This window comes from Mus caroli, unplaced genomic scaffold (genome assembly GCF_978045245.1).
Source record: "Mus caroli unplaced genomic scaffold, Mus_caroli_1 scaffold_10, whole genome shotgun sequence".
Lineage (NCBI taxonomy): Eukaryota > Metazoa > Chordata > Mammalia > Rodentia > Muridae > Mus > Mus caroli.
Window position 1 is genome coordinate 118,192,253 of NW_028227265.1, and position 24,221 is coordinate 118,216,473.

Below are 24,221 nucleotides of genomic sequence, written 5' to 3' on the forward strand. Positions count from 1 at the left end.
GAGCTGGATGGGCATTGTGACTGCTGCTAGAAGCAGCGCTGTGTCATGGCTTGGTGATCCTAGCACTCGTTACTTAGTAACCTTTTGCTTGAGTAGTTTTACAAAGATAACTATGTTACAAAATAGAATCACTAACAAGCAAATAGGCTTAAAGGGGAAAGCAATATATTAACCAGCTCTAAGTCTCCTGGCATCTGAGGTTAAAGGTTAGCAGGTTGATTCGTTTAACCTTGATTGACAACCGAATGTCTTTTGCTTCCCATAGAGTGAGCGTGCATAATGCTACTTAGGGTACACATGGGAACAGATCACACTAGATTATGCCCTGGCACAATGCAGTCTAGATAGAGAACCACACAAGAGTTTTCCTATAGCAGCTTTCAAGAAAAGCTGAGCATGAAGTTTAAGCTTGTGACTGGCTTATTGTGATTGCGTGATCTCATTTCAATTTTAAGAAAGTTCCAGAAGGTTTAAGTCAGCCATGTCAGTGGAAGCATATCAAAGCAGGGCGTTGGGTGCTTCTGGGCTAAAGCCAGCAAGAGCTGGAGGGACTATTAGCGGTAGGAGCCTGCTCTGAGGCTGATCACCAGGGTGGGCTGTAAAGCTGGAGTAGCAATGGGACCCCCGATGTGTGACTGATCACAGAAGATTTATGAGCATGGAGCTCTGATGATGCTGATTCCAAGAACTCAAGGCCATCCTTGAGTGGGAAGGAAGTTTCCAGGATGAGGCTGGCAAGGGAGAGATAAGGGCTGAGGGGGGTGATTGAGTCTAGATAGGCAGCTGGCTCCCTTGGGAAGGGATTAGTGTGAATTCCTGGGCAGAGAACAGATCATATGTGGCTTTATGGAACTTCCTTTTCTTTTGACTTTTGAAATGTGGAGAGTGAAGATGAAGCCTGGCCATCCCAGAGACATTCCCAGAACCGCCTGTTCTCTATGCTGCTTTTGTTTTGCAAGTTAAAAATTCACAGGCTCATTTGGAAGCTAAGGAGAATTGAATCTCTAAAAGGTTCAAATCAGCCTAATATATTTTAGTTTTGTAATCAAGGGTTAGATTAGGAGAGAGTAAGAATGCCTGGTTATGTCTCATGGGTTTTAAAAATTACTTTCAGATGGCATTGTGGAGTGTCAACCTGGACCACCCGGGGACCAGGGCCCTCCTGGGACTCCAGGACAGCCAGGTTTGACAGGTGAAGTTGGACAGAAAGGTAAGAGACTTTAACCTTTTCAAAGTGGTAGCTGGGTTTGTACTGATCAGTTACTGATCACTGAGTGGCTTAGGTGTTGTCAGACTATCACACTAGGCTGGGCACAGGTATGTTCATCATTGCTCTATCTGGGAGTCCTTCACAATCACTCCCGAGAAGATGCATTCGGTAGCTCAGCTGTGGTTGTCTGGTGCTATGGCTGTGATGGTGAGTGGAAGGGACTCAGCCATGATTGTCAGACAACTGTCCTTCACACATTCCCGAGATGAAAGAATCTAGTCTTGTATTGAAGTTTTTGGTTCAAAGCTTGAGAGTTTCCTTCTCAAAGGATACATGTCCTCCTTTTAAGCCAAACCAGGGATCTATACACGGGATCTATACAAGCTTTCAGTGTGAGCACAGTCAGGGCACACAACTCTTCGGTTGATGGAATAGCCAGCTTTACTCTGGGCTCTCAATTTTATCCCTAACCTTTCAAGTGTTTGCTGTGATATTAATGGAGGACCCTGCTTTATCTCTTTAGTAATTGGACTCAGAGATGGGGAACTCTCACCTCGTGTTCAGTGCGAGCACTGGCTTACCATGGACTGAACAATGCCGTTCTGATATTTATGTGCTCGTTAACCTTGGGGCAGAACAAACTGGGGCCCTCATAAAACCAGCCCCATGATTGACCATTTCTGGCTTGGCCTATAAAGAGTTTGGCCCTTTACAAGTCTAAATCTTACATGGAAAACAGTTTCAGAGGGCATCTCAGGGCAGCTATGTAACCTCCCTCCCCACACAGTCATTCCTTACCGAGATGAGTTATCTATTTATTTTACAATGTACCCATTATCTAGAGTTCTTTAGGCTGAAATCTTGTTCGTCTGTCCATCCATCAATCCATTCATCCCTAAATTCATCCATCCATCAATCAATCAATCCTCTGTATCCTAGGAGATGTAATGTGAGCCTGTGTGTCTGTCTGTCTGTGTCTGTGTGTGCATATGTATGTGCATGTATGTGCATATATGTATGTGCATGTGTGTATACATGTGTGTGAGTGTATGTGTGTGTGTGTGTGTGTACACGTGTTGTGGGCATATGTGTATGTATATGTGTGTCTTAGTCAGGGTGTCTATTCCTGCACAAACATCATGACCAAGAAGCAAGTTGGGGAGGAAAGGGTTTATTCAGCTTACACTTCCATGTTGCTATTCATCACCAGAGGAAGTCAGAACTGGAACTCAAGCAAGTCAGGAAGCAGGAGCTGAGGCAGAGACCATGGAGGGATGTTATTTACTGGTTTGCTTCCCCTGGCTTGCTCAGCTTGCTTTCTTATAGAACCCAAGACTACCAGCCCAGGGATGGCACCACCCACAATGGGCCCTCCCCCTTGATCACTAATTGAGAAAATGCCTTACAGCTGGATCTCATGGAGGCATTTCCTCAAGGGAGGCTCCTTTCTCTGTGATAACTCCAGCTTGTGTCAAGTTGACACACAAAACCAGTCAGTACAATGTGTATGTATATATGTATGTGTGGTGTGGTATGCGGTGTGTATGTGATGTGCATGTGTGTGTACATGTGTGTGTGTGTGGTGTAGTGCTGTGTATGGTGCAATGCTGGGGACTGAACCTAGGGTCTGTGGGATGGGTGTGAGATCATCCCACTAGTGGGCAGTGCTGTGGGCAGGAGTGATGATGGAGAAGGGAAGAGTCTGGCAGTGACATCTGCAGGACTTTCTCTTGTGACCCCTCTCTGAGCACCACAGAGCCTTCTGTTGGCATAGCACACACTAAACATATATTAGGCATACATTAAGCACCCATGTTTCTTCTTTCAGGTCAGAAAGGAGAGAGCTGCCTTGCCTGTGACACAGAAGGTCTTCGTGGCCCTCCAGGGCCACAGGGGCCTCCGGGAGAGATTGGTAAGCAGTAGGGTGTGGGATGAAACATGTCAGGGATGGCCTTGGGGTCAGATGCCAGCTTCCTCAAATTCTGTGGCATGAAAGTGAGGATGAAAGTCAGTTACCAGAGGGTGTCCACATGGACAGCTGTGGTCAAGCCCACCCACCACAGTGGCACCATGTGCTTTTCTGATCACGGGAGAGTGGCCTAGTGGTTCTCCCAGCTTCATAGTCAGTCAGCTCAAAGAAGGTCATCAGGTTTGTCTTCCAGACCATTGGTGTTGTAGGTTGGGGGACACTGTGGCTTTCTGTGCCAGTGACTTATGTACAAGACATGATTGCCCCTCTGAGCCTATTTTGTCCATTTGAGGTTTGTTTATCTCCTGCCCTGGATGTTCCTCAGATGAGAGTCCACTTCACAACAAGATTCTGATACAGTTGAGTCTTGGGGCCAAGGGAAGCTGTCTTACAGTTCCTTTACTCCTATCTCCTTCTAAGGTTTCCCTGGACAACCTGGGGCTAAAGGTGACCGAGGCCTGCCCGGCAGAGATGGTCTTGAAGGATTGCCGGTAAGTGAACCATTAGATCATACTCTTGTCTGAAGTCATCACAGTAATGGGTTCTCGTTTGTGTTCCAGCCTGTCACAGGAGCTGGCCCAGGGACTGGGGGTGAGCCCCTTTTTATGCTCACATGGGACACCCAGAGAACAAGTGAGCCTTGGACCCACAGTCCACGTCTCCAAAGCCATCTCACCTCCCTGCTTGCTTTTGGTGTTCAGGTCCTCTGGGCAGCGCAGAGTCCTGCCCACGGGGTCTCCAGTTCAGATGGTACCACAGTGGCCATCTTTCTCCGTGACCACTGCCTGTGGTGTTCCCTGTGTGATCTTAACTCTTACCAGGGATGAGAGCTCCTGTGGAGGGAGGGAGGGAGACTGACTCCATGTCACCAGCATCTATTTCTGTAGATGGCTTTTCTAGTCTATAGATGAATCCACATAAATCTATAGGGACCGATATGAAAGCTTTCAGCTGCATGGAATTCCAGCTGCTAAGCTTTGTTCTGAGAGAAGTCATTCTGAGAGAAGGGATCCACGTTTAGTACTTAATTGCACACACTTGGTGATTGCAAGCTTTCCTCGACCCTCCCCACCAATCCTCTCCCCTCCCCTCCCCTCCCCTCCCCTCCCCTCCCCTCCCCTCCCCTCCCCTCCCCTCCCCTCCCCTCCCCTCCCCTCCCCTCCCCTCCCCTCCCCTCCCCTCCCCGCTCCTCCCCTCCCAGGTTCTGTAAGAATTGCTTGCTTTCTCTAATTCTTTTTAGCTCTCTCTTCTTCTTTGTTAGAAACCAAAAGTTAGATATTTGACCTTACCCTTTTCTGAGGAACCTCTTTAAAATTCTTCATTGCTTTTGGATATTGCCAGAAGCATCTCTTCTCTCCAGGGGGCCAGGGCAGAACTGACTCAAAGTAGGAGGGGAGGCAGCCAGAAGGCCACAGTGGCTCCCTGCTTTTGAAGTCAGATTCCAGCTCTGTGGCAGACTGGTGCCGGTGCCTAGAGGGCTGAGTTAGAAGACACAATTGTTTAAAACAGCTCTGAGTGAGAAGTTCAAATAGCATTCCGTGGTGGGAATCAAAGGGAAAAGGACTTTGAAGGAGGCAGAAAAGGGTCTTTCCACCTCTGCCCACTGCCTTTATCCTTTATCTACCTGGCTTTCCTGGAGTCCAGCTTGCCTCTGCTCTGGTTAGAACCCAGGCCAGACATTCAGCTCCTGACCCAAGAGATCAGGAGAAAAAAAAAAAAACAAAACGAAACAGACAGACAAACAAAAAAGCAAAAAGAAAAGCAAAGAAGTGGGGGAGGGGAGGGACAGTTGGGGACTCATCAGGATAAAGAGGAAAGCAGTCCACAACACATAGGCTTTCCTCCTGCTTCCGGAAGCCAACTTTCCCAAGATGGGTACAGGCTCTGAGTAGAGGGGCATGTAAACCGCTTCCCGGGAAGTCAGTCATTTCCCTCTATTTGAAGTTGATCACAGCTTCAGATGTGGTCCTCCTGTGTTGATGTGGCTGGAGGCTGGAAGGCATGGGCCAGTGGGATGTAGGAGGAGGTGAAGATGCTCGCCTGTGGCTTTTCCTCTTTAGATGGTGTTTTGTGCCCTTTGCCCTTGAAAGCCAAGTGTCTGACTTTAGGAATGGACAACAGATCCTACAGGCACTGGGAACAATTAGCCAGAACCTGTGTCTGACTTGGCACAGGGGCTAAGTGGATGTTATCAGAGGTAGATAGTACAGATGCTCCGTCCCCACTGGTTAAACAGCCAGTGCTAGGCTTTAAAGGCAGATATGGATCCCACAGGGGACTTGGATCAAAAGAGACTTTGGGTGGGACATCTTTCCAAAAACATCTCAGATCAGGATGTTGTGTGCCAAAGGTTGCTGAGACATTTTAGCATCATCAATGACACTTTTAAAGAATTCAAGGGGCTGGAGCGAAGGCTTAGTGGGTAAAGGCACTGGCTGTTCTTCCAGGGCGCCTGGGTTCAATTCCCAGCATCTGTTAGCTGCCAACAACCATTTGTAAGATCAGCTCCAGGGGATTCGATGGCTTTTTCTGATATCCATGGATATCAGGCACTTATATGGTGCAGCCATGTGTATAGGCAAAGCATCCATACATATTAAATTTAAAAAATTAGAGAAAGCAAGATTATCTTCCTAAATCCTTAGCATCTCCTTGTCCCAGACATCCAGGAAGCAGATGAAAAGTCTTGGTTCTTCTAAAGCCTTTCAGATACAGGAAGGACAGGACCACAGACACATCATCCCAATGAAATTGACTCATTTCTGGAATGACGGCCATACAACATGGTAGAAAAAGACCTGAGTGTCCAAGGAACGGCTTTGTCGGACTGTCTAGTTTCTTCCATGATTTATAAGTACATATCTATGCATATTAACTCCAGAAAACAGGCTAAGAAAGCCTCACCATTTGACAAAACAACAAAGTTTCTACAACCTTTTGCTAACATTTCCAGCAGGTGGCTGGCAGAAATAATTGTTTTTCGTTCTTCCGACTTGTGCAAACAATCCCATGTCCAGATCCTGGACTGGGTTAGCTCAGGGCTAGCCCAGACCACCTGTCACTGCTGAGTGGGATGCTCTGCCACAACTGAGGTGTTCTATGCCTGCATCACTATTCAGCTTGGTACCCAGGGCCGATGGTGGTGTTTGAGCCCTTTCTGAAGAATGGAACTTTCCAATTTCCAGTCTAAATATTTAAATATTATAGCATGGGCACAGAGTAGCTGCTGAGAACTTGCCTTCTTGGGCGAGCCTCCACTAAAGCTTCATGTGTGGACCCCAAGGTTCTACAGGGCACAGTTGACTGGGTGACATCTTCTCTGTCCCCAGCCGGTGCACTTTGGCTTTGAGGAGCACTGGGGACAAGAAATTCAGTTATCCCTTCCATATTAGTCCCAGACTTGATGGACTTTGAGCAGGACCCCAGAACCTCTGCAAGTCCCATCCCTGTGTGGGCCAGGGGCTTCAGTATGGAACCCTCGGTGATGCTTAGGGAGTATGGGAGAGTGCATGGGCTTTGTGGACAGGAGCGCTTACTTTTGTACCCAGCTGCTTACACTTTCTGGCTGGGTAATCTCATATACCTGGCTCACTTTTCTTTTAGACTGACAATCCCAGGTCTTCCTTATAGAGTTGTGATAAATGGTACACAAGGGTCCTGTCACACATGGGTGTGTGACAGGCCATCTCCATTTTTTTAAAAGATTTATTTATTTATTATATGTAAGTACATGATAGCTGATTTCAGACACACCAGAAGAGGGCATCTGATCTCATTTAAGATCTGTTCTGAGCCACTGTGTGGTTGCTGGGATTTGAACTCAGGACCTTTGGAAGAACAGTCAGTGCTCTTAACTGCTGAGCCATCTCTCCAGCCCGGTCTCCATTTTTTAAAAGTATAATTTTTGTATATACACATTTTGCTTTAAAGTAGTCTTCTCATCTCACCCTTGGAGAGGTTTATGCTGTAGGCACACACAGTGGTTTGTGATTCACTTCCACTCGCAGAACTTGACACAGCTTATGGAAAGAGATTAAAATAAATGTGTTATGGAGAGTCTGGATTCTGCCAGGTCCTCGGTGAGCCCAGCTGGGTGTGCCTTTCTCATCCCAGGAGACCAAGCAATTGGAACTGTTTCTTATGTTGTCATTTTCTCCGTGTATATCCACTCTCAAGGCAGCTGGAGGAGAAGGAGTGGCAGGTGTGGGCATTCTTTGTAGAGTCAACTTCCTGGAACTAAAAATCTTTTGTGTGTCTCTTAATAGAGCCTTGGGAAAGTCCAAATAACTTCCCCCAAACCCAATTAAAGAGCTGGCTCTGGGCTCCTTTACCTGGGTTTTCCCAATCACCAGCACCCTGGAAGCCCCTTTGTCTCTCCGACCATGGGGTGTGAATGCAAATGCAAAAAGGAAACCCAGAGCAGCTTCATTGAGGAACACCCAGGCTGGGTGAATAATGGTGGCCCCAGATCTTGGGTGTCTCAGCTGCCTCAGCATTCACATACAGCATCCAGGAGTCGCACATTCGTAGTGTGCCAACGCTTGCGGAGACATTCTCTGAAAGGTTTGTCAGTCGTTAGGGGAAGGAAAGTAACTCAAGGATTTCTGGAAGCTGGGTTCAGTGTTATTCCCCTGTCCCTTCTGATCCCTGTGGAATGCCTAACAAAGTACAGGAATTTAAGACAGCTGCTGATGGCCATGGAGTTTCTGGTTAGCATCTACAGGACATCTTACAGTGTGGTGGTTCCTGATAGGGTGGATCCTCAGCTGGAGGCGGACTGCTGATGCATCATCCCTCAGTAGTTCTTGGTGTCACAAGATGCTTTGTTTTCTAGGGTCCACAAGGTTCACCAGGGCTTATAGGCCAGCCTGGAGCTAAGGGAGAGCCTGGAGAGATATTTTTTGACATGCGACTCAAAGGTGACAAAGGAGACCCAGGTTTTCCAGGACAGCCTGGCATGCCAGGAAGAGCAGGAACTCCCGGAAGAGATGGCCACCCAGGACTCCCTGGACCCAAAGGCTCTCCGGTAGGTCCATTTCCAGAGTTGGAACATGTGTTTTACAAATGGGGAGTCTACAAAGAGTAGAGAAATGAATGCTTTGAGTCACAACCATGGAACCTTACAGATGGCATAAGTTTGCTTCATGGCTCCTGAGCCACCATACATCAATGGATGTAGGGGTTAGTGGTGTAGATTTGTATAATAGGCTACAGATGGCTGGGGCTGTTTGATGTCTTGGGACTGAATAGATGAATTTTCCTATCCCTTATCCTCATGGGAACAATTCTAAAGCTAACGGTGCACCCATCATTTGAAGTCTGGGATCCTAGACCTCTAGCTGTGACAACTGCTTGGGAGAAGGATGCTGGTGTCACTTGTTAACTCTTGTGACCCTGGTGGCTCCTGATGTAGTAAACAGTGTCACCTGGCTAGGCTTTTGTCACTAGTTTTCTGTGGACGATGTTGGATTGTCATCTGACAGTCTTTTCTGTCTCTTGTCTCCTCAGGGTTCAATAGGATTGAAAGGAGAGCGAGGTCCCCCCGGAGGAGTTGGCTTCCCTGGTAGTCGTGGAGACATCGGCCCTCCTGGACCCCCAGGAGTTGGTCCCATTGGTCCTGTTGGTGAAAAAGGACAAGCAGGCTTTCCTGGAGGCCCTGGGTCCCCAGGTCTTCCAGGTGAGACTTCAGGGCCTGACGGGCAACTTCAAGGTCACAGAAACAAGGGCTCAGAGGTCCAGGGTACACCGTGTTTCACTTCTCCCCGGAAGAGGGATGTGACTGGACCAGTCCTTCAGAGTCCTGTACCTCATTTTCCCCTGCGTCAGATGGGTCAGCTCACGCACAGAGACCACAGATCAGCTAAGTCAGCCCCTCAGGTAGAAGTAGGTGAAATGTGAGGCTGGTTTTTTAATTTTTATCCATTTTCTGATCCTTTTGGTGTCTGCATTTCCTAAGCAGTCTAATCTTCACTCTCTGCCAATGCTCGGGCACCGTAAGTTGCAACATCCAGCTTGCTGCTTAGTTCCTATTGGCTGAGGTCCCTTCCTGACTGTCTTTTGGTAGTTTATGTGCCAAGCCCCCAGCAGAGACTCACAATAAACATTGTGAGAGACTCAGCCCCTGCCCTTCTGTGTTCTCTAGCAAGGTTTATTAGAAATCTGTGCGAGGGTAACAGTTGCTTCCTTCGTCATCCGTGCCCGGGTGACCGAGCGTGGCTGGATTGGGGGGAGGTACACCCCACTCTGCCTTGCATGAGTGGGTACTCCATAATGTAATCCCACACTGACCTCAGCAAGTCTGAGGGCTCCTGAGACATTCTTGAATGGTGAGGGGTAGAGGGCGGAAGTGGCTTGCCACAGAGGAGGAAGTAATCCTGTGTACCGAGAAGGATTTAAACAGTTGTGAAGTTAATGAAGGATTTAAGGTGGTTGAAGACAGTGTTAAGGAAGTGGATGCTCACAGTCATCCATTAGACAGAGCACAGGGTCCTCTCGGAAGGAGCTAGAGAAAGGACCCAAGGGGCTGAGGGGGTGTGCAACCCCATAGGAAGAACAACAATATGAACTAACCAGTAACCCCAGAGCTCCCTGGGACTAAAGCACCAATCAAAAAAAAAAAAAAAAAAATGGAGAGTCTCATGGTTCTAGCTGCATATGTAACAGGGGATGGCCGAGCCAGTCATCAACGGGAGGAGAGGCCGTTGGTCCTGTGAAAGTTCTATGTCCCAGTATAGGAGAATGCCAGGGCTAGGAAGAAGGAGTGGGTGGGTTGGGGAGCAGGGGGAGGGGGGAGAGGATAGGGGATTTTGGGAGGGAAAACTAGGAAAGGGGATAACATTTGAAATGTAAATAAAGAAAATAACTAATAAAATAATAATAATAATAATAATAATAATAATAGCAGTGTTAAGGGACCCATGAATAGAATTTCCAGCAAAAACTCGGCAGGCACAGTTACACAGTGCCTGTGCACTCACAGCTCTGATGATGGTTTCCTTAGCCATGGCTATAGCAAAGACTTTATCAACTTCTGTCCTCGTTAGGGGCGTTGTTTTCTCCTGGAATGCAGTGTAAGTCCTGTTCAATGGCAGAGTGGTAGTGTGCTGCTCTGAGCGTCTCTTTTGGCCTCTCTCATCTTCAGCACAGTCAGCAGGACTCTGGTGCTAGCTATACTTTGTTAATGGAGGACTGAAGTGTCTCTTTTACCTCTTCCCCACAAGCAGGGGCATGCTGAGGTGCTTTAGGAAGGCTGCAGCCGGCCAGGGAGAGGGTGCCCCACGGAGCTGAGAGCTCCCGTGGCCTCTGGGAGCCAGGGAGAGGGTGCCCCACGGAGCTGAGAGCTCCCGTGGCCTCTGGGAGCCAGGGAGAGGGTGCCCCACGGAGCTGAGAGTTCTTGTGGCCTCTGGGACCTGCAGAAGCCATGGAAGGAGTGAATCAGAATTGAGAGGGATCCGCAGGGGAGCGCCTCCTGGGAGTTCCAGGCACCACAAGAAAGAGGGGTGTCGAGGAGGTGCTGCTGGTTCTGTCGACCAGCTGTTCACATTCTGGAGAGTTCCCTCCAGACCCTCTGAGCTTCTGCATCGGAAAGTTGACCTTTGATCTGCTGAGCGGGATTTATGTGGTGACATTAAAGACTGGATCCCAGGGTTTCATGGAGAGCAGATGCATGCTAGGGTCAGATGGTTCTCACAGTCTGTGGCGAGAGGCAGGCCAGTCATTCCTGGAGGGTCCCCTTATCTGGGATTCCCATGGTGGGCTAAGAAGTCCCTGAGCACACTTGGAAGAGTCCTGATTCATTTTGAATGGCAATCTGCTGACCTCCAGTGGCTCTCTGGGGCTTAACTGGGAAGAGATGGGGCCTAGAAGCAGAGCGCTTTGTGTTACCCCAGGGCACTAGGGACTGTGACAAGCCACCCACTTACCTCTGTGTTCTAGCTAGCAGGCATGAATCCTGGAGAAGCAGAAGGCACCCGAGAGAGTCTGTCTGGTGGATGAAAATAGTGTTTTGGGTTGTTTTGTTTTGTCTTTTGGTTTTTATTTATTTATTTAGGTTTTATTTGGAGGGGACGTGATAACCAAGAAATGACCCAGGGCTACCTTACTTTTTGTTATGGGAAATTTTCTAACTCTTCAGGGCTTGAATGTGAAACGCTTAAGGAATCCAGAGTCGAGTAAACATTTTAGTCACGTGGGGCCACAAATCTTGAATATCTCTGGCTGAGATTCTAGACATGTGGGGGAGAGATGGGAAACCCAAGGACTTTTCCGCGCAGGGCTTCAGGGTGCCTCAGAGGATGGGGAACAGTGGCCAAATTTCTGTGTCCTGAGAGGATGCAGGAGCTCAGCCGGGGAGTGGTGGCTCCTTTGCGGTGTACTGAGAGGTTGCTGGTACATAACATCACCCTTACTGTCTTCAGAGAGGCGGAGATGTGACAATCTGCATATATGATTCTATTGTTTTCTTCCCTCAGGCCCAAAGGGTGAGGCAGGAAAGGTTGTCCCACTCCCTGGCCCCCCAGGAGCTGCAGGACTTCCAGGATCCCCTGGGTTCCCAGGGCCACAAGGTACTGTTGATGTCTCGCTTGCCTGGGTACCATAGTGCTACCACAGGGCTACCACAAGGCTACTACAGGGGTACCATAGGGCTACCACAGGGCTACCACAGGGGTACCATAGGGCTACCACAGGGCTACCACAAGGCTACCACAGGGGTACCATAGTGCTACCACAGAGCTACAACAGGGGTACCACAGGGCTACCACAGGGGTACCATAGTGCTACCACAGAGCTACCACAGGAGTACCACAGGGCTACCACAGGGGTACCACCGTTCTACCACAAGAAGGCTACCACAGGGCTACCACAGAGCTACCACAGGGCTATCGTACCAAAGGGCTACCACAAGACTACCACAAGGCTACCACAGGGCTACCACAGTAGTATCATAGGGCTACCACAGGCTTCCTTAGGCATTCCTCACATTGACTGTTCACCTTTCTCATCACAGGTGACCGAGGCTTCCCAGGAACCCCAGGACGTCCAGGCATCCCAGGAGAGAAAGGTGCTGTGGGCCAGCCGGGAATTGGATTTCCTGGGCTTCCTGGCCCCAAAGGTGAGCCTAGTGAGGGCCTGTGATTCTGACCAGAAGACCAACTGGGGAAGGGTATTCTATCATTCGGTGACTGGTCTGTGGTGAGGGTCTTGGTATTTGCTTCCTATGAATCTGTGAGAAAGAGAAGACTCTGGCAGGAAGGACACCCTCAGTCCCTCCATGTGTTCAGGTCCCTCAGATGATAATGCCCCTACCACCCCAGGCCGTTCGCTAATGAGTGTGGTGTCCTCCTGAATAGAGGGTTAGGTCTGCTCCAGACACAGGTAGCTGATGAGGAATACGTAGCCTGCCTGGCATCGCCACACACTGTTTCTGTCTACATGATGTGCTAGTTGCTTTGTTCGGTGCTGTGACAAAATCCCTGACAAAGGCAGGAAGGGTTTGGCTCACAGCTTGAAGGTTCATCACAGTGGGGAAGACCCTGCCATTGCAGTGTGAGGTGGCTGCTCACATTACAGTCAGGGAAGGGAGAGGGAGGGGGAGAGAGAGAGGGGGGGGGGGAGAGAGAGAGATAGAGAGAGAGAGAAAGGGAGGGAGGGAGGGAGGGAGGAAGGAAAGAAAGAAAGAAAGAGAAAGGAAGAAAGAGAGAGAGAACCCATGGGATGGCCCCATATCCATGAGGTCATTTCACCCCCTGAACCCAGCCCAGAAGCCCCTTTACAGGTATGCCAAGAATTTTTGTCTCTGAGGTAGTTTTAGACCCTGACAGTTTCAGACACAAGTGAATAGTGTTGGGGAGAGGCCTTGCATCTGTAACTGTTTTCTGACTCTTGCACACAGGTGTTGATGGCTTGCCTGGAGAGATAGGACGGCCTGGAAGTCCAGGTCGCCCTGGATTTAACGGCTTACCTGGCAACCCAGGACCTCAAGGTCAAAAGGTGGGTGCTGACTCTCCCAGGCTGCCTGGTCCTCATCCTTGTTAATTGAGCATATACTATGTGGATTGTTAATCTTGTGGGGTGGTTTTCTTTTTTAATGGCACAGTATACAAGAGGCAGAAGGGAAAGCAATTGTTTCAGATTTGTGAATGTTTCTTGTCTGTGTGCTGGGTCCCAGTGTGCAATGTGTTTCTAATTGTGAGTGACAGGTGAGGGCTGTTTTGAGAGCCACTGTCAGAGAAGAATTAAGTCAATCAGGAGGGTGACACGTAGGATGTCCCAGTCAAGGTTGCCGTGTCTGTGAGGGCCACCCTGGTGGGTCTTTAGCTTCTACTCTTGGCACCAACAGAGCTCCCTCCAATTGTGACAACTGTGAACACATCCCCCTCTTTGCTTCATGTGCCCTGGGTAGGCATGTTGCTGGCCCAACCTGTGCTATGTAATACAGCAGTTTGCTTGCCCCCGAGTATATACCTTCTGCATCTTCCTAGACCGGATGGAAGTTTTGGGGTGACTACTGGTCATGCCTCTCCTAGTTAGAGGAGACAGAGGGAAGACACTGGCAGCATGAATGTGAAGTGGGAGAAAGGGCTCAGGGCTCTTGTTAACCATTGCCCATGGTGGAACTAGTCTGGTCCTGTCCTCACTCTCTTGGGAGAGAGCATGGGTGACACGTGACATGCCTCGGTAACCCAGAGCCAACACTAATGATTAATTTGTTCCTGGTGTCTTGGGGATTTCCAGGGAGAACCTGGCATTGGGCTTCCAGGGCTCAAAGGGCAACCAGGCCTTCCAGGCATTCCCGGCACACCTGGCGAGAAGGGCAGCATCGGGGGACCAGGCGTTCCAGGAGAACAGGGGTTGACTGGCCCCCCAGGACTGCAGGGGATCAGAGGTAATGCTTCAGACTGTGTCAGGGTGCCTGTTTGCTTTATGTGCCTGGAGCGTCGGCTGTGTGATTAGTCCACGTTGATTAGGCAGGTGGGGAGACTCTGGGAGGGTCTTGTGGCTGAGGTTGTTGTAGAGATGGATTGCTTACGGGAAGGGATACATTCTAACCTCTGACTTACTCCTGTCCTTCCTGACAGGTGACCCAGGACCTCCTGGAGTTCAAGGCCCCGCAGGTCCACCAGGGGTCCCAGGAATAGGGCCACCCGGAGCTATGGGCCCTCCCGGAGGGCAAGGACCACCAGGGTCATCAGGTGATATGGCTGTCCCTTTCTCAGAGCCTGTGAAGTGTGGGGTGAGCGGGGAGGTTGGTATAGTTGTCAAAATAAAGGGAGGGAGGGGGGAGGGGGGAGGGTATTCTAGTTTGGTTTGGTAGTTTGCTTAATCCAAACATTACAGGCTCCCGTGATTTTCTCCCTCTGAGCCCATTTAACGTGCCAAAGAAATCTGTTATAGACTCAGTAGCATAATGTCTTCCCGTTATCTTTGTTAGGAGCCTTGCTACGTTGTTGATAATTAAGCTAATCGATTCTTTGTCTAGTTGGCTTTGTCCTTATGCCAATAGTCCCAGGGTTATGATAGTGTTGGGGGAAAGGTAACATAGTCAGTGAAAGCTAGCCAACATTAGCTGGGGCCAGTGGGTGTACAAAGTTACTGGTCATCCTCAATGGCAGAAAGAAGGATTTTCTCTTATGAGATGACTTATGCACTGCAGTGATGACCCTGAACTCAGCACCGTCCAAGCTCCCAGTGCTGGCATGCTTACAAGCCGTCCTCAGACAGCACTCTACAACACAATGCCCATTCTAGAACATTCTATAAGCTACTCCCTTTGTCCAATCTCAGGTCCACCTGGAATTAAAGGAGAGAAAGGGTTCCCTGGATTCCCAGGACTGGATATGCCTGGCCCCAAAGGCGATAAAGGCTCTCAAGGACTTCCTGGCCTCACAGGACAGTCAGGCCTCCCTGGCCTTCCTGGACAGCAGGGGACACCTGGAGTTCCAGGGTTCCCAGGTAAGTGACACCTGAACTTGGCCTGGATCACTCAAGAGGGAGCATGGCTTCCTTCTTTCCTGAATCCTGGCCATTTACCTACCACTGGAGGTCCATGTGGAGATGTGTTCTCAACATTTCTTTTGACCATAGGTTCTAAAGGTGAAATGGGCGTCATGGGAACCCCGGGACAACCAGGCTCGCCAGGACCAGCAGGCACCCCAGGCTTACCTGGAGAAAAAGGTAGGAGGGCTGAGGGCTGGCAAACCACGTTGTGTCATACTGTGTGGTGTCTGTATTTCTTGAGAATCCTGGCAAGTTCTTGCACTGTTACAGATCACATTTAGTTTTAAGATGTAGATGAGAGGAAAGGACTAGAAGATAGCTCTCTCTCCTTCAGAGGAATTAGCTCCGTGCATAGATCACGGGCACACAGTGCTAATGGCTGCCTAGCTGGTGTGGAGAAGATGGGAATGACTTAGTCTCTCTCTGCAAGAAATGTGGGCTCTCCATTTACATGGGGGTACAAGTCCTGCATCAAGAGAACCACATTAGTAGAACCCAGTTCATGGGCAAGCCCAGATTTTTATTTCTTGTTTTCTGAAATTGATCCAAAATCCTGTTCTTAAAAAATGCTGACTGTAAACATAAGGCACAAAAAAGGGAAGTTGATGTCGGGACGCAGAAACTTTCCATTCTGTCATTTGTTTATATTTGGGGGACACTTGAGAGTGATGGAGAACAGAGGTTGAGGAAGACATCTGGGAAGGAGGAAAGAGGAGTCCATCCAAGAGTCATGTGTTGCGATTGCTAGCAGATAATGAACTTTAGAAGGAAGGTTCACAATGCCTCTCCCCTGTGGCTCAGACTCTCACCGCCATGGTCAGCTCTTGACATGTTCTAGTTCCTTCCTGACTTTGTAGGTACTGGCTGGCAAGAGTCCCCTCCAGACACAGCTAGGTCTGGATCTCACTGGGGGCTTGTTTTCCCTTCCTCCACAGGGGACCATGGCCTTCCGGGCTCCTCAGGACCCAGGGGCGACCCTGGCTTCAAAGGTGATAAAGGTGACGTTGGGCTTCCTGGCATGCCAGGATCCATGGAGCATGTGGACATGGGGAGCATGAAGGGACAGAAAGGAGACCAGGGAGAGAAAGGTGAGTGGAAGAGACAGGCGGGCCTCACTGGGGCATCATATCATCCTGCTTTCTACAGCAATTGCTTCTGAAGCAGATGTGGGAGCTCACTATATTTCTTGTGGCCTACAGGACAAATCGGACCCACTGGTGATAAAGGTTCCCGAGGAGACCCTGGAACGCCAGGAGTACCTGGGAAGGATGGGCAGGCAGGGCATCCCGGACAGCCAGGTAAGTGTGGACAGTATAGCCACAGTCGTTGTCAAGAAACCTGCTTCTCAGTGCTCTCCGCAGATGTTGACCTGTGGGATTTTTCTCCGTTATTCTAGGGCCTAAAGGTGACCCAGGCCTTAGTGGGACACCAGGATCCCCTGGACTCCCTGGACCCAAAGGATCAGTTGGAGGAATGGGCTTGCCAGGTAACCTGACTGTGGACTCAAAAGTCTCTAACATACACTGTGTGTGCACGGGGCTGGTGGGATGTGTGCAGGGTAGCACTTGGAAGATCCAGGGCCTGACAGCCGTGTCTCTCATCTAGGGTGGATGGCTTTCAACTGACACTGATTGGCATTGGCTGACAATGGTTATAGTGTCTGTAGTCATTGCTAAAAATGAATAAGTAATTCACACGGGAAAGTGAAGTCTGAGCTTCCCATGGAGAAGTGGGTTAGCTGGGGAGGCGTTTCTCAGCACAGGCTGGGAAGTCATAGTCAGAACTGGAAGCCTGTCTTCCTATCTCCTCTCAGGTCTTTGGGAGGAATTCAAATGACTTGCTATGACATTCTAGGCTGCTGGTGGTATGCCTGTGTCTATGTGTCATAGATCCATATATGGCGTGTGAATCTTCACACTGACTCACAGTCCTCGGAACTGATGGTTCCGCATCGGCAGAGCTGTGTTCTCTCTATACAGCGATGATCTTTCAAAGGCAGGGGGCAAGGATTTCCCGGGGTGACTCTGAGGCAGCTTAGCTTGCCCGAGGACCCCTGGCTGTGTTGGTGGCAGACTGATAAGCAGAGCGATTTGTGTTCAGCGTCAGCCATTAAGTCCAAGTTCTATTGTCTGTGGTGTCACTAGGTTCGCCTGGAGAAAAAGGTGTGCCTGGCATCCCTGGCTCACAGGGTGTCCCTGGCTCACCTGGAGAGAAGGGAGCCAAAGGAGAGAAAGGGCAGTCAGGTCTACCTGGCATTGGGATTCCGGGACGGCCTGGTGACAAGGTGATGATCTCCTGCCCCTTGACAATGTCCCTGACACTTACCAACTATCTCAGCACAACTATGATGCAGCTCTTCCTCTGACTAACTCTGTCATGTCCTGTTCACTGCCTTTTCTCCCAAAGGCAAACTCTAGAATCTCTCTGAGAGGGTGAGGGTGGCCGCATATCCCAGGGAGGAAGAAGAGGGGCGGGCTGAGGAACTTGGCAGATGGAGAGAATGTCTTTTCTGGAAAGCCCAGCAAATGGGATTCTCCAATGTGATTGATACTCACGGCATCTGTTACCTAGCAACCTGCTACGGAGAAAGTGCTTCCAGACCTGTAGTGACCAGTCTGCTTCTTCCTCACAGGGAGACCAGGGCCTTGCAGGCTTCCCAGGCAGCCCCGGTGAGAAGGGAGAGAAAGGCAGTGCCGGAACCCCAGGGATGCCAGGGTCCCCAGGCCCGAGAGGTTTTCCGGGGAACATCGGCCATCCAGGTATGGGGGCTGGGCAACCTCTGGCAGAAAGGTACAGATGAGGAAAGCCCAGCTGCATACAACTTCTGAACTTTCATTTCCTCTTTAGGAAGCCCAGGCCTGCCTGGAGAGAAAGGGGATAAAGGCCTCCCAGGACTGGATGGCGTTCCTGGTGTCAAAGGAGAAGCAGGTAGAGATGGACCCTTTGCTGGCACTTGGGTGAAAAGACGAGGAGCACCCAGGTTTCATGGGGGTTGGGGAGTGTAGTCTCAGCCTCATGGGAGAATCCTTCACACTGAAGCAGGCCCTAGTATGTTATTTGGGGTCTAGGGCCGGCTGGTTTTATCCCTCCACTTTCAGATCCACAGACAGAGTCTGTAAGGTGTTTGAGGTCTTTGAGAAATGAAGCCAGCATCTCCAAGCTGCTTTTGTAGTGAGAAGAAGAGCATTTCAGATATCTCCCTCCTCTCTGTGCAAGCATTGGGTGGGGTCTATGCTGTTCCTAGCAGCAGAAAAGAACCTGTTGGAACGGATCAGAGCTGACATCAGGGATACCAGGCACATGCAGGGAACAGCTCTTTCTGATGTGGGAAAGGGGCCACTTCTCAGACGCCACGGTGCTAAGGACAGTCCACGAGTGATCATATCTTTCTCTCCAAGGTCTCCCTGGGACTCCTGGCCCCACAGGCCCAGCTGGTCAGAAGGGAGAGCCCGGCAGCGATGGAATCCCGGGGTCGGCAGGAGAGAAGGGTGAACCAGGTGAGACTTGTTCCTGCTTCTCAGCAGAAGCCATGCCGTCCCCTCAGAGACTGCAGCACCATGTTGATCGAACACAGAGGTCTCAGCGCTGAGTTCCTTGTAGCTCCGAAAACATAGATGTGAACTGGAGGGATGGGATTGGATTGGGGAGGGATGCTCATTCTGTGAGTGAAGCACTTCCCTGGAGGGTGGGTCCAGAGACACAGATGCAGGGCTGCCTGGCAGGAATGCCTCCCTTTCTGTTTCCCCTGTGTTCACTGTGACAAAACCAAACCAAATAGCCAAGAGAATTCTTCTGTCCAGCATTTTCCCCAGTTTGGGAAGGAGTCCTAGTCTTCCAGGGCCTGGGGGTCTTGCGGTTACTGTTGCTTCCTGTGTCTGCTCCTGTTACTGAGAGAAGAGCTATCATGGCAGGACCACAGGTTTTTAGCTATAGCTGTGTTGGGCAGGAATGGAGCAGCAGGGGCTCCTTGCTATCACTGCTGGCTGCTCTTCAGTTCCCTTACTCATTCTCTATAGACATAATGTATAAGAAGCCCTTTCCACGTCCTCCTCCTGTTAGCCCACTCTCCTCCCCACTACCCAGCTCTCTGTGCTCCACCCACTTGATGGGATGAAGAGGCAGTCAGATGGTCATCTGAGAAAAGCCAGACTCTGTGTCTCTGCCGTAGTCATCGCTACCCATGACTGACTGGGGTGTTTTTACTCTGGCCAAGTAAAACTCAAGAGTAGGAGTCTCCCTATGCTGCTGTCCCTGTGTAACCCTTGGCTTTATGCAGTGGTGATTGGCAGCTGCCAGCAGCATCAGATGGTATCTCTGAGCGCTTGAAGGTGTAGCTGGTGGCACAGCTGTAAGGCCTAGAGTGTCTGGGACACTGGGCTCTTAAAGTGCTGCAGGTCCCTGGAATTCTAGCAACAAGGGCCTGACTGCCCTTTCTCATCTTAAGCCTTTTCCAACAGTTACTTTCTCTGCGGCTTCTGCTGTCTGTCTTTTTTTGCCCTGGCAACTCTCTGAAGTTCTTCAGCCACTCTCTGGTCTCTGTTGCCACAGTCTCCTCTTGTGTTCTCTCCTCTTGTCCATTCTATTGGTGATAAAGATCCAAATGTGTCCAAGAAATCTGGCCTTTCACAGATAAACAAGACTGGGCAAAAAATGACCACTTGGAGAAAGCCTCTTTTTAAACACCAGGGGGCAGCAGACTAGGGACGGGAGCCAAGCTCCTTCTTATAGTGCTGGGGTGTATGTCATAGTTGTTTGCACCAATCGCAGACCTTCCTTTCTGCTGGGCCACCAGTGGGAGGTGCTTCTTCTACAGGGTGAAGATGGCGTCAGGGTCCTTTAGAGTTCTCTGGGCTTTGAGTTGCTCTGTTCTGAGGTCTACCCAGGGCCATTAGAGTTTCCTTAGACTGTAAGGGATCCAGACAGCCAGGCTGCAATGAAGGGCAGTCCACTGGGTACCAGAAATGTATCTGCTTGGCTGATGGATTTCCTAGTTGAGGCTGCCCGGGGCCTTATAAGGGTAGGGTCTGCACAATAGCTGCCAGTTTCCACACAGAAAGCTTAAAAAATGATGTTTATGATAAAGACACCAGGGGGCACTCTCAATTCTAGCAGCAATCAAAGGGAGTTGGTAGCATCTGTCAGGGCCTCGCTGTGTTTGCCTTCTGCCCTAGTGCCCAGGGAAAGGTGAGCCCTCTGTCCTGCCTCTGTAGGAGAAATGCGTCATTAGCACAGATCATTTCTGCTCAGCACCTTAATGAGCCAAACAGAAAGGTCTTCAAGGAGAACGCATGATGAGACAGTTGCAGAGGTGTAGCTTTGTTCCCAGGTTCCACGGGACTCCTCAGGGCACTCTTTAAGTGCTGCGTGGTGTCAGGGCACATGGGGCATGGCCTCCCACTGCCTCTGCAGCTGGGTAAGAGACTGTTGTTTTCTATCCTCACCCTGTAGGTACTCCAGGAAAAGGCTTACCCGGCTTCCCAGGCTCCAAAGGAGACAAAGGTAACGCTCTCAGCTTCACACCTTTGTGTGTCGTGGTCCATGGAACTCAGCATGTCCCCCTTAGCAAGGCAGTGACCATGTCTAGTGGCTGATAGATGTCTGATGATTATACCATCTGATTCACGCTTGACATGATATGTGGTACCTGTCAAATACCATATGATGTCATTATTGCTTACGTTTTGAGTAACATGTAAACATGCGTTCCCATCCCTGATAATCTTCTGTAGTTTCTTTTTAATTAATCAGTTAAATGCATATGCTTGAATGTGTGTGTGTGTGTGTGTGTGTGTGTGTGTGTGTGTAGGAGGTTGTAAGCTGCCATGGGGTACTGGGAACTGAGCTTGGGTCCTCTGCAAGAGCAGTGAGTGCTCCTGACTGTAGAGCCAGCTATCTAGCCCTTACTTTATTATTTTTTAAAAGTAGCTTTATTGGGCTAACATTACCATATGAAAGACAGCACATATTTAAAATGTGCTGTTGTTCTTTAAGTTTTGACTCATCTATGCATCCACAGAAACAGTGCATTCTGGGTAGTGTCATAGCTGCCACCCAATGGCTGTCCCACTGGTCCTGATCCTCCATATTGTATCCTGAAGTCCTAAGGCCCCTCAAGCAAATACCCATGTTGATTTAGGAGCCACGAATGATACTGTATCTTATACAAGTTTCATGCAAGCCTGGCTTCTTCCCACAGAGTATCTGGTTTACAGCTTTCCTGTTGTCTGTATTGATAATTCACTTATGAAGCCTAAGTAGGGTCCCATTGCATCCTTGTCCATGTCTTGGAATGAGCCTACTCTTGGTTTTAGTAGTATAGTTGCTTGAAGACTTCAAAACACATTTAAGATATACATATAAGATCTCTGGCTGTCACCGCAGCATAGCATCTCTGTGGACTCTGCTCCTCTGGTCACCATCATCTCTCTCTCTCTCCCGTGCAGGCTCCAAGGGTGAAGTGGGCTTCCCTGGCCTAGCAGGAAGTCCTGGAATTCCTGGAGTCAAAGGCGAGCAAGGGTTCATGGGTCCTCCCGGCCCTCAAGGACAACCTGGCTTACCTGGCACTCCTGGTCACCCTGTGGAGGGGCCCAAAGGAGACCGAGGACCTCAGGGTCAACCTGGCCTGCCAGGTAAGGGCTTTTCACCAGACACATGCTCAAGTTAACAGTGCAGAGCTGCGCTTGGGTCTCTGTTGAACTGGTCTCTGTGGTTTCCTTTCTGTTGAGGTATTAATTAGAGAGCAGCATGAGAGAAGATTACAGAGAGAGGTGCAGTAGAGATGCCGTTTGGATTTTTGCTTTAACTGGGGCAATGCTCGAATGTTTGCCACCCTGAGCTTGCCTCCTGTGGTTGTGGAGGACCCTGGACACTGTGGCTTCAGTATTTTGGAATCCAACACTGTGACATTCACATGAACACCTCAATGGTGCTGTACGCCTCGACTTTATAACCATGTGGCTTTATTATTGACTTATTTTAGTGGTACCGGGGATGGAACATAGGTTTTGTGTATGCTAGGCAAATATTTTACTATTGAGTTACACACTCAGCCATTTTATTAATGTTGTTGTTTTGAGTCAGGTTCTCACAAAGTTGTCCCCACTGGCCTTGAATCCGTAACTCTGTAGCCTAATACCAGTGAACTGGGTCTCCTGCTGCTTCAGTCTCTGGTATATCTGGGGTGACAGACCTGGGCCACCAGTGCCAGCAGATAGGTCGTTTGGGTGCTGAGTCTGTTGTTTGTATGAGCACCCTTCCTTAATTTCCTGGAGGCCTGTGTTGCTCTCCAAGGCCGTGGTGTTATGGTTGCAGAGAGTTGGTAGCAGTTTGACTGCACCATAGCCCAGTGACACAGTCCACCGTAGCACCAACCACCCTAACCCTGTGTCTTTGTTCTTCGCATAGGGCATCCGGGACCTATGGGGCCGCCAGGGTTCCCAGGAATCAATGGGCCAAAAGGTGACAAGGGAAATCAAGGTTGGCCAGGAGCTCCGGGGATTCCAGGCCCTAAGGGAGACCCGGGATTCCAAGGCATGCCGGTGAGTGACTGAGTGTAGAATTGATTTTCAAAACGAAGCTTTTTGGTCAAGAGTATTATATGTGTGTGTATGTGTTTCTATATGTGTGCACGTGTGTGATACCATCCCTAAAGCAGTTCCTTCCTTTGTGATCAGCATAGGAAAGTATTGCATGTGCTTTTATAATCTAGTTTATAAAGCCATTAAACAGGAAATGTTATACTGCTGCAGATTATAGTTCAGTGCCCGACTTTACAACCCATTTACAAATTCAGTGCAAGTATTCAGTATCTTGGTAAAGAACAGTTCTTCACAGCCTGAGAATTGTCTTCTAGAGTTGGCAGAGGCTCAGGTGTTTTAGAATATTTTCTCCATAATTAAAATAATAATTCAGATGGGACATGAGGCTGATTTTAAGGAACACTCACTGCCCTTTGACGATGAAGAGACCAGAAGGGTGGTATGGTCCTGATAGAACTGGGTTTGTTTCCATAGCAACTGGCCATGGTATTGTGGCTGGGTCATGGCATCATGCTGGTGGGTGGGGACAGCGGCTACAAGCTCAAAGGAACTGTTATCCCCTTTCCTGGTTTCTCTGCTGTATATGGACCAATAAAGAGAGACCAGGGGACCAGTGTTGCAGTTATCTTCTTGTGTTCCATCGTTTAAAGAATTGTATGACCCACCTGAGCTCACAAACTCCTGTGCAGAACGCAGAAGTGCTTTTTTTTGCCTGACAGGGTACTCAGGGTACAAACTGTGGGTGTCTAGAGCCATGTCTAGCTCACACTTCCTTTGGTACCTAGGGCATTGGCGGCTCTCCAGGGATCACAGGTTCAAAGGGAGATATGGGACTGCCCGGAGTTCCAGGATTTCAAGGTAAGACCATGAGGCCTGATGCCTTGTTGTTGAGGGGATACTGTTCCAAAGGCTGCCTGAGCTCCGAGCTTCCATATTCAGATGCTGACATGGCCTCAGCAAGAGATAGTGCTATCTTTAAGTTAAAAATGCAGTGGATTTTGAGACCAGGTTTTCCCTGGGTTTTTTTTTTTTTTTTTTTTTTTTTTTTTTTTTTTTTTTTTTTTTTTTTTTTTTGAGACTAGGTCTTGCTGTCTGTCCCAGGCTGACCTCAAGCCTTTAGCAATCCTCATGACTCAGCCCCCTGCGTGCTGGGGTTACAACCATGTATTCCTGACACCAGATAAAAACAGCCTTCTTTGTGGCATCTCAGTCCGTATGCCCCTGCGGATGGCTGACTAAAGGTGTTTTGATTTTCTTAGCTAAGAACCAGTGGATCATGTGTGTCTTCCGAGTTTTAACAAGAAGTTGTGGCTTTGGGCCACTTGACAGTTTGCCAGTGCAGTCAGCAAACCTGTCCTGGATGCTAGCAGCTCCCATACACCATGGCTACAACAGAATCCTACTCACCTAATGGGTGAATAGAAAGAGCACACAGTCTGCAGGTGTCTGTGGTCTGTCACACAAGCTGTGACCACAGACTCCATCACATGCCCTGATTGCCACTGTC

General features: G+C 49.4%; 1 protein-coding gene across 1 annotated transcript in view; it reads left to right on the forward strand.

The window, feature by feature from the left end:
- The window catches only part of Col4a1 (collagen type IV alpha 1 chain), a 115,094-nt gene that overhangs the window by 77,526 nt on the left and 13,347 nt on the right, over nucleotides 1-24,221 (forward strand). Inside the window, exons 22-44 of the mRNA XM_021169414.3 lie at nucleotides 1,115-1,210; nucleotides 3,039-3,122; nucleotides 3,600-3,670; nucleotides 8,014-8,205; nucleotides 8,688-8,856; nucleotides 11,651-11,743; nucleotides 12,187-12,291; nucleotides 13,072-13,169; nucleotides 13,914-14,064; nucleotides 14,258-14,371; nucleotides 14,964-15,131; nucleotides 15,264-15,353; nucleotides 16,112-16,264; nucleotides 16,376-16,474; nucleotides 16,573-16,662; nucleotides 17,321-17,460; nucleotides 17,809-17,935; nucleotides 18,024-18,104; nucleotides 18,575-18,673; nucleotides 20,625-20,675; nucleotides 21,620-21,805; nucleotides 22,581-22,714; nucleotides 23,500-23,572. Coding sequence (XP_021025073.1) covers nucleotides 1,115-1,210; nucleotides 3,039-3,122; nucleotides 3,600-3,670; nucleotides 8,014-8,205; nucleotides 8,688-8,856; nucleotides 11,651-11,743; nucleotides 12,187-12,291; nucleotides 13,072-13,169; nucleotides 13,914-14,064; nucleotides 14,258-14,371; nucleotides 14,964-15,131; nucleotides 15,264-15,353; nucleotides 16,112-16,264; nucleotides 16,376-16,474; nucleotides 16,573-16,662; nucleotides 17,321-17,460; nucleotides 17,809-17,935; nucleotides 18,024-18,104; nucleotides 18,575-18,673; nucleotides 20,625-20,675; nucleotides 21,620-21,805; nucleotides 22,581-22,714; nucleotides 23,500-23,572 — 2,664 coding nt within the window. The remainder of the gene's footprint in view (nucleotides 1-1,114; nucleotides 1,211-3,038; nucleotides 3,123-3,599; nucleotides 3,671-8,013; nucleotides 8,206-8,687; nucleotides 8,857-11,650; nucleotides 11,744-12,186; nucleotides 12,292-13,071; nucleotides 13,170-13,913; nucleotides 14,065-14,257; nucleotides 14,372-14,963; nucleotides 15,132-15,263; nucleotides 15,354-16,111; nucleotides 16,265-16,375; nucleotides 16,475-16,572; nucleotides 16,663-17,320; nucleotides 17,461-17,808; nucleotides 17,936-18,023; nucleotides 18,105-18,574; nucleotides 18,674-20,624; nucleotides 20,676-21,619; nucleotides 21,806-22,580; nucleotides 22,715-23,499; nucleotides 23,573-24,221) is intronic.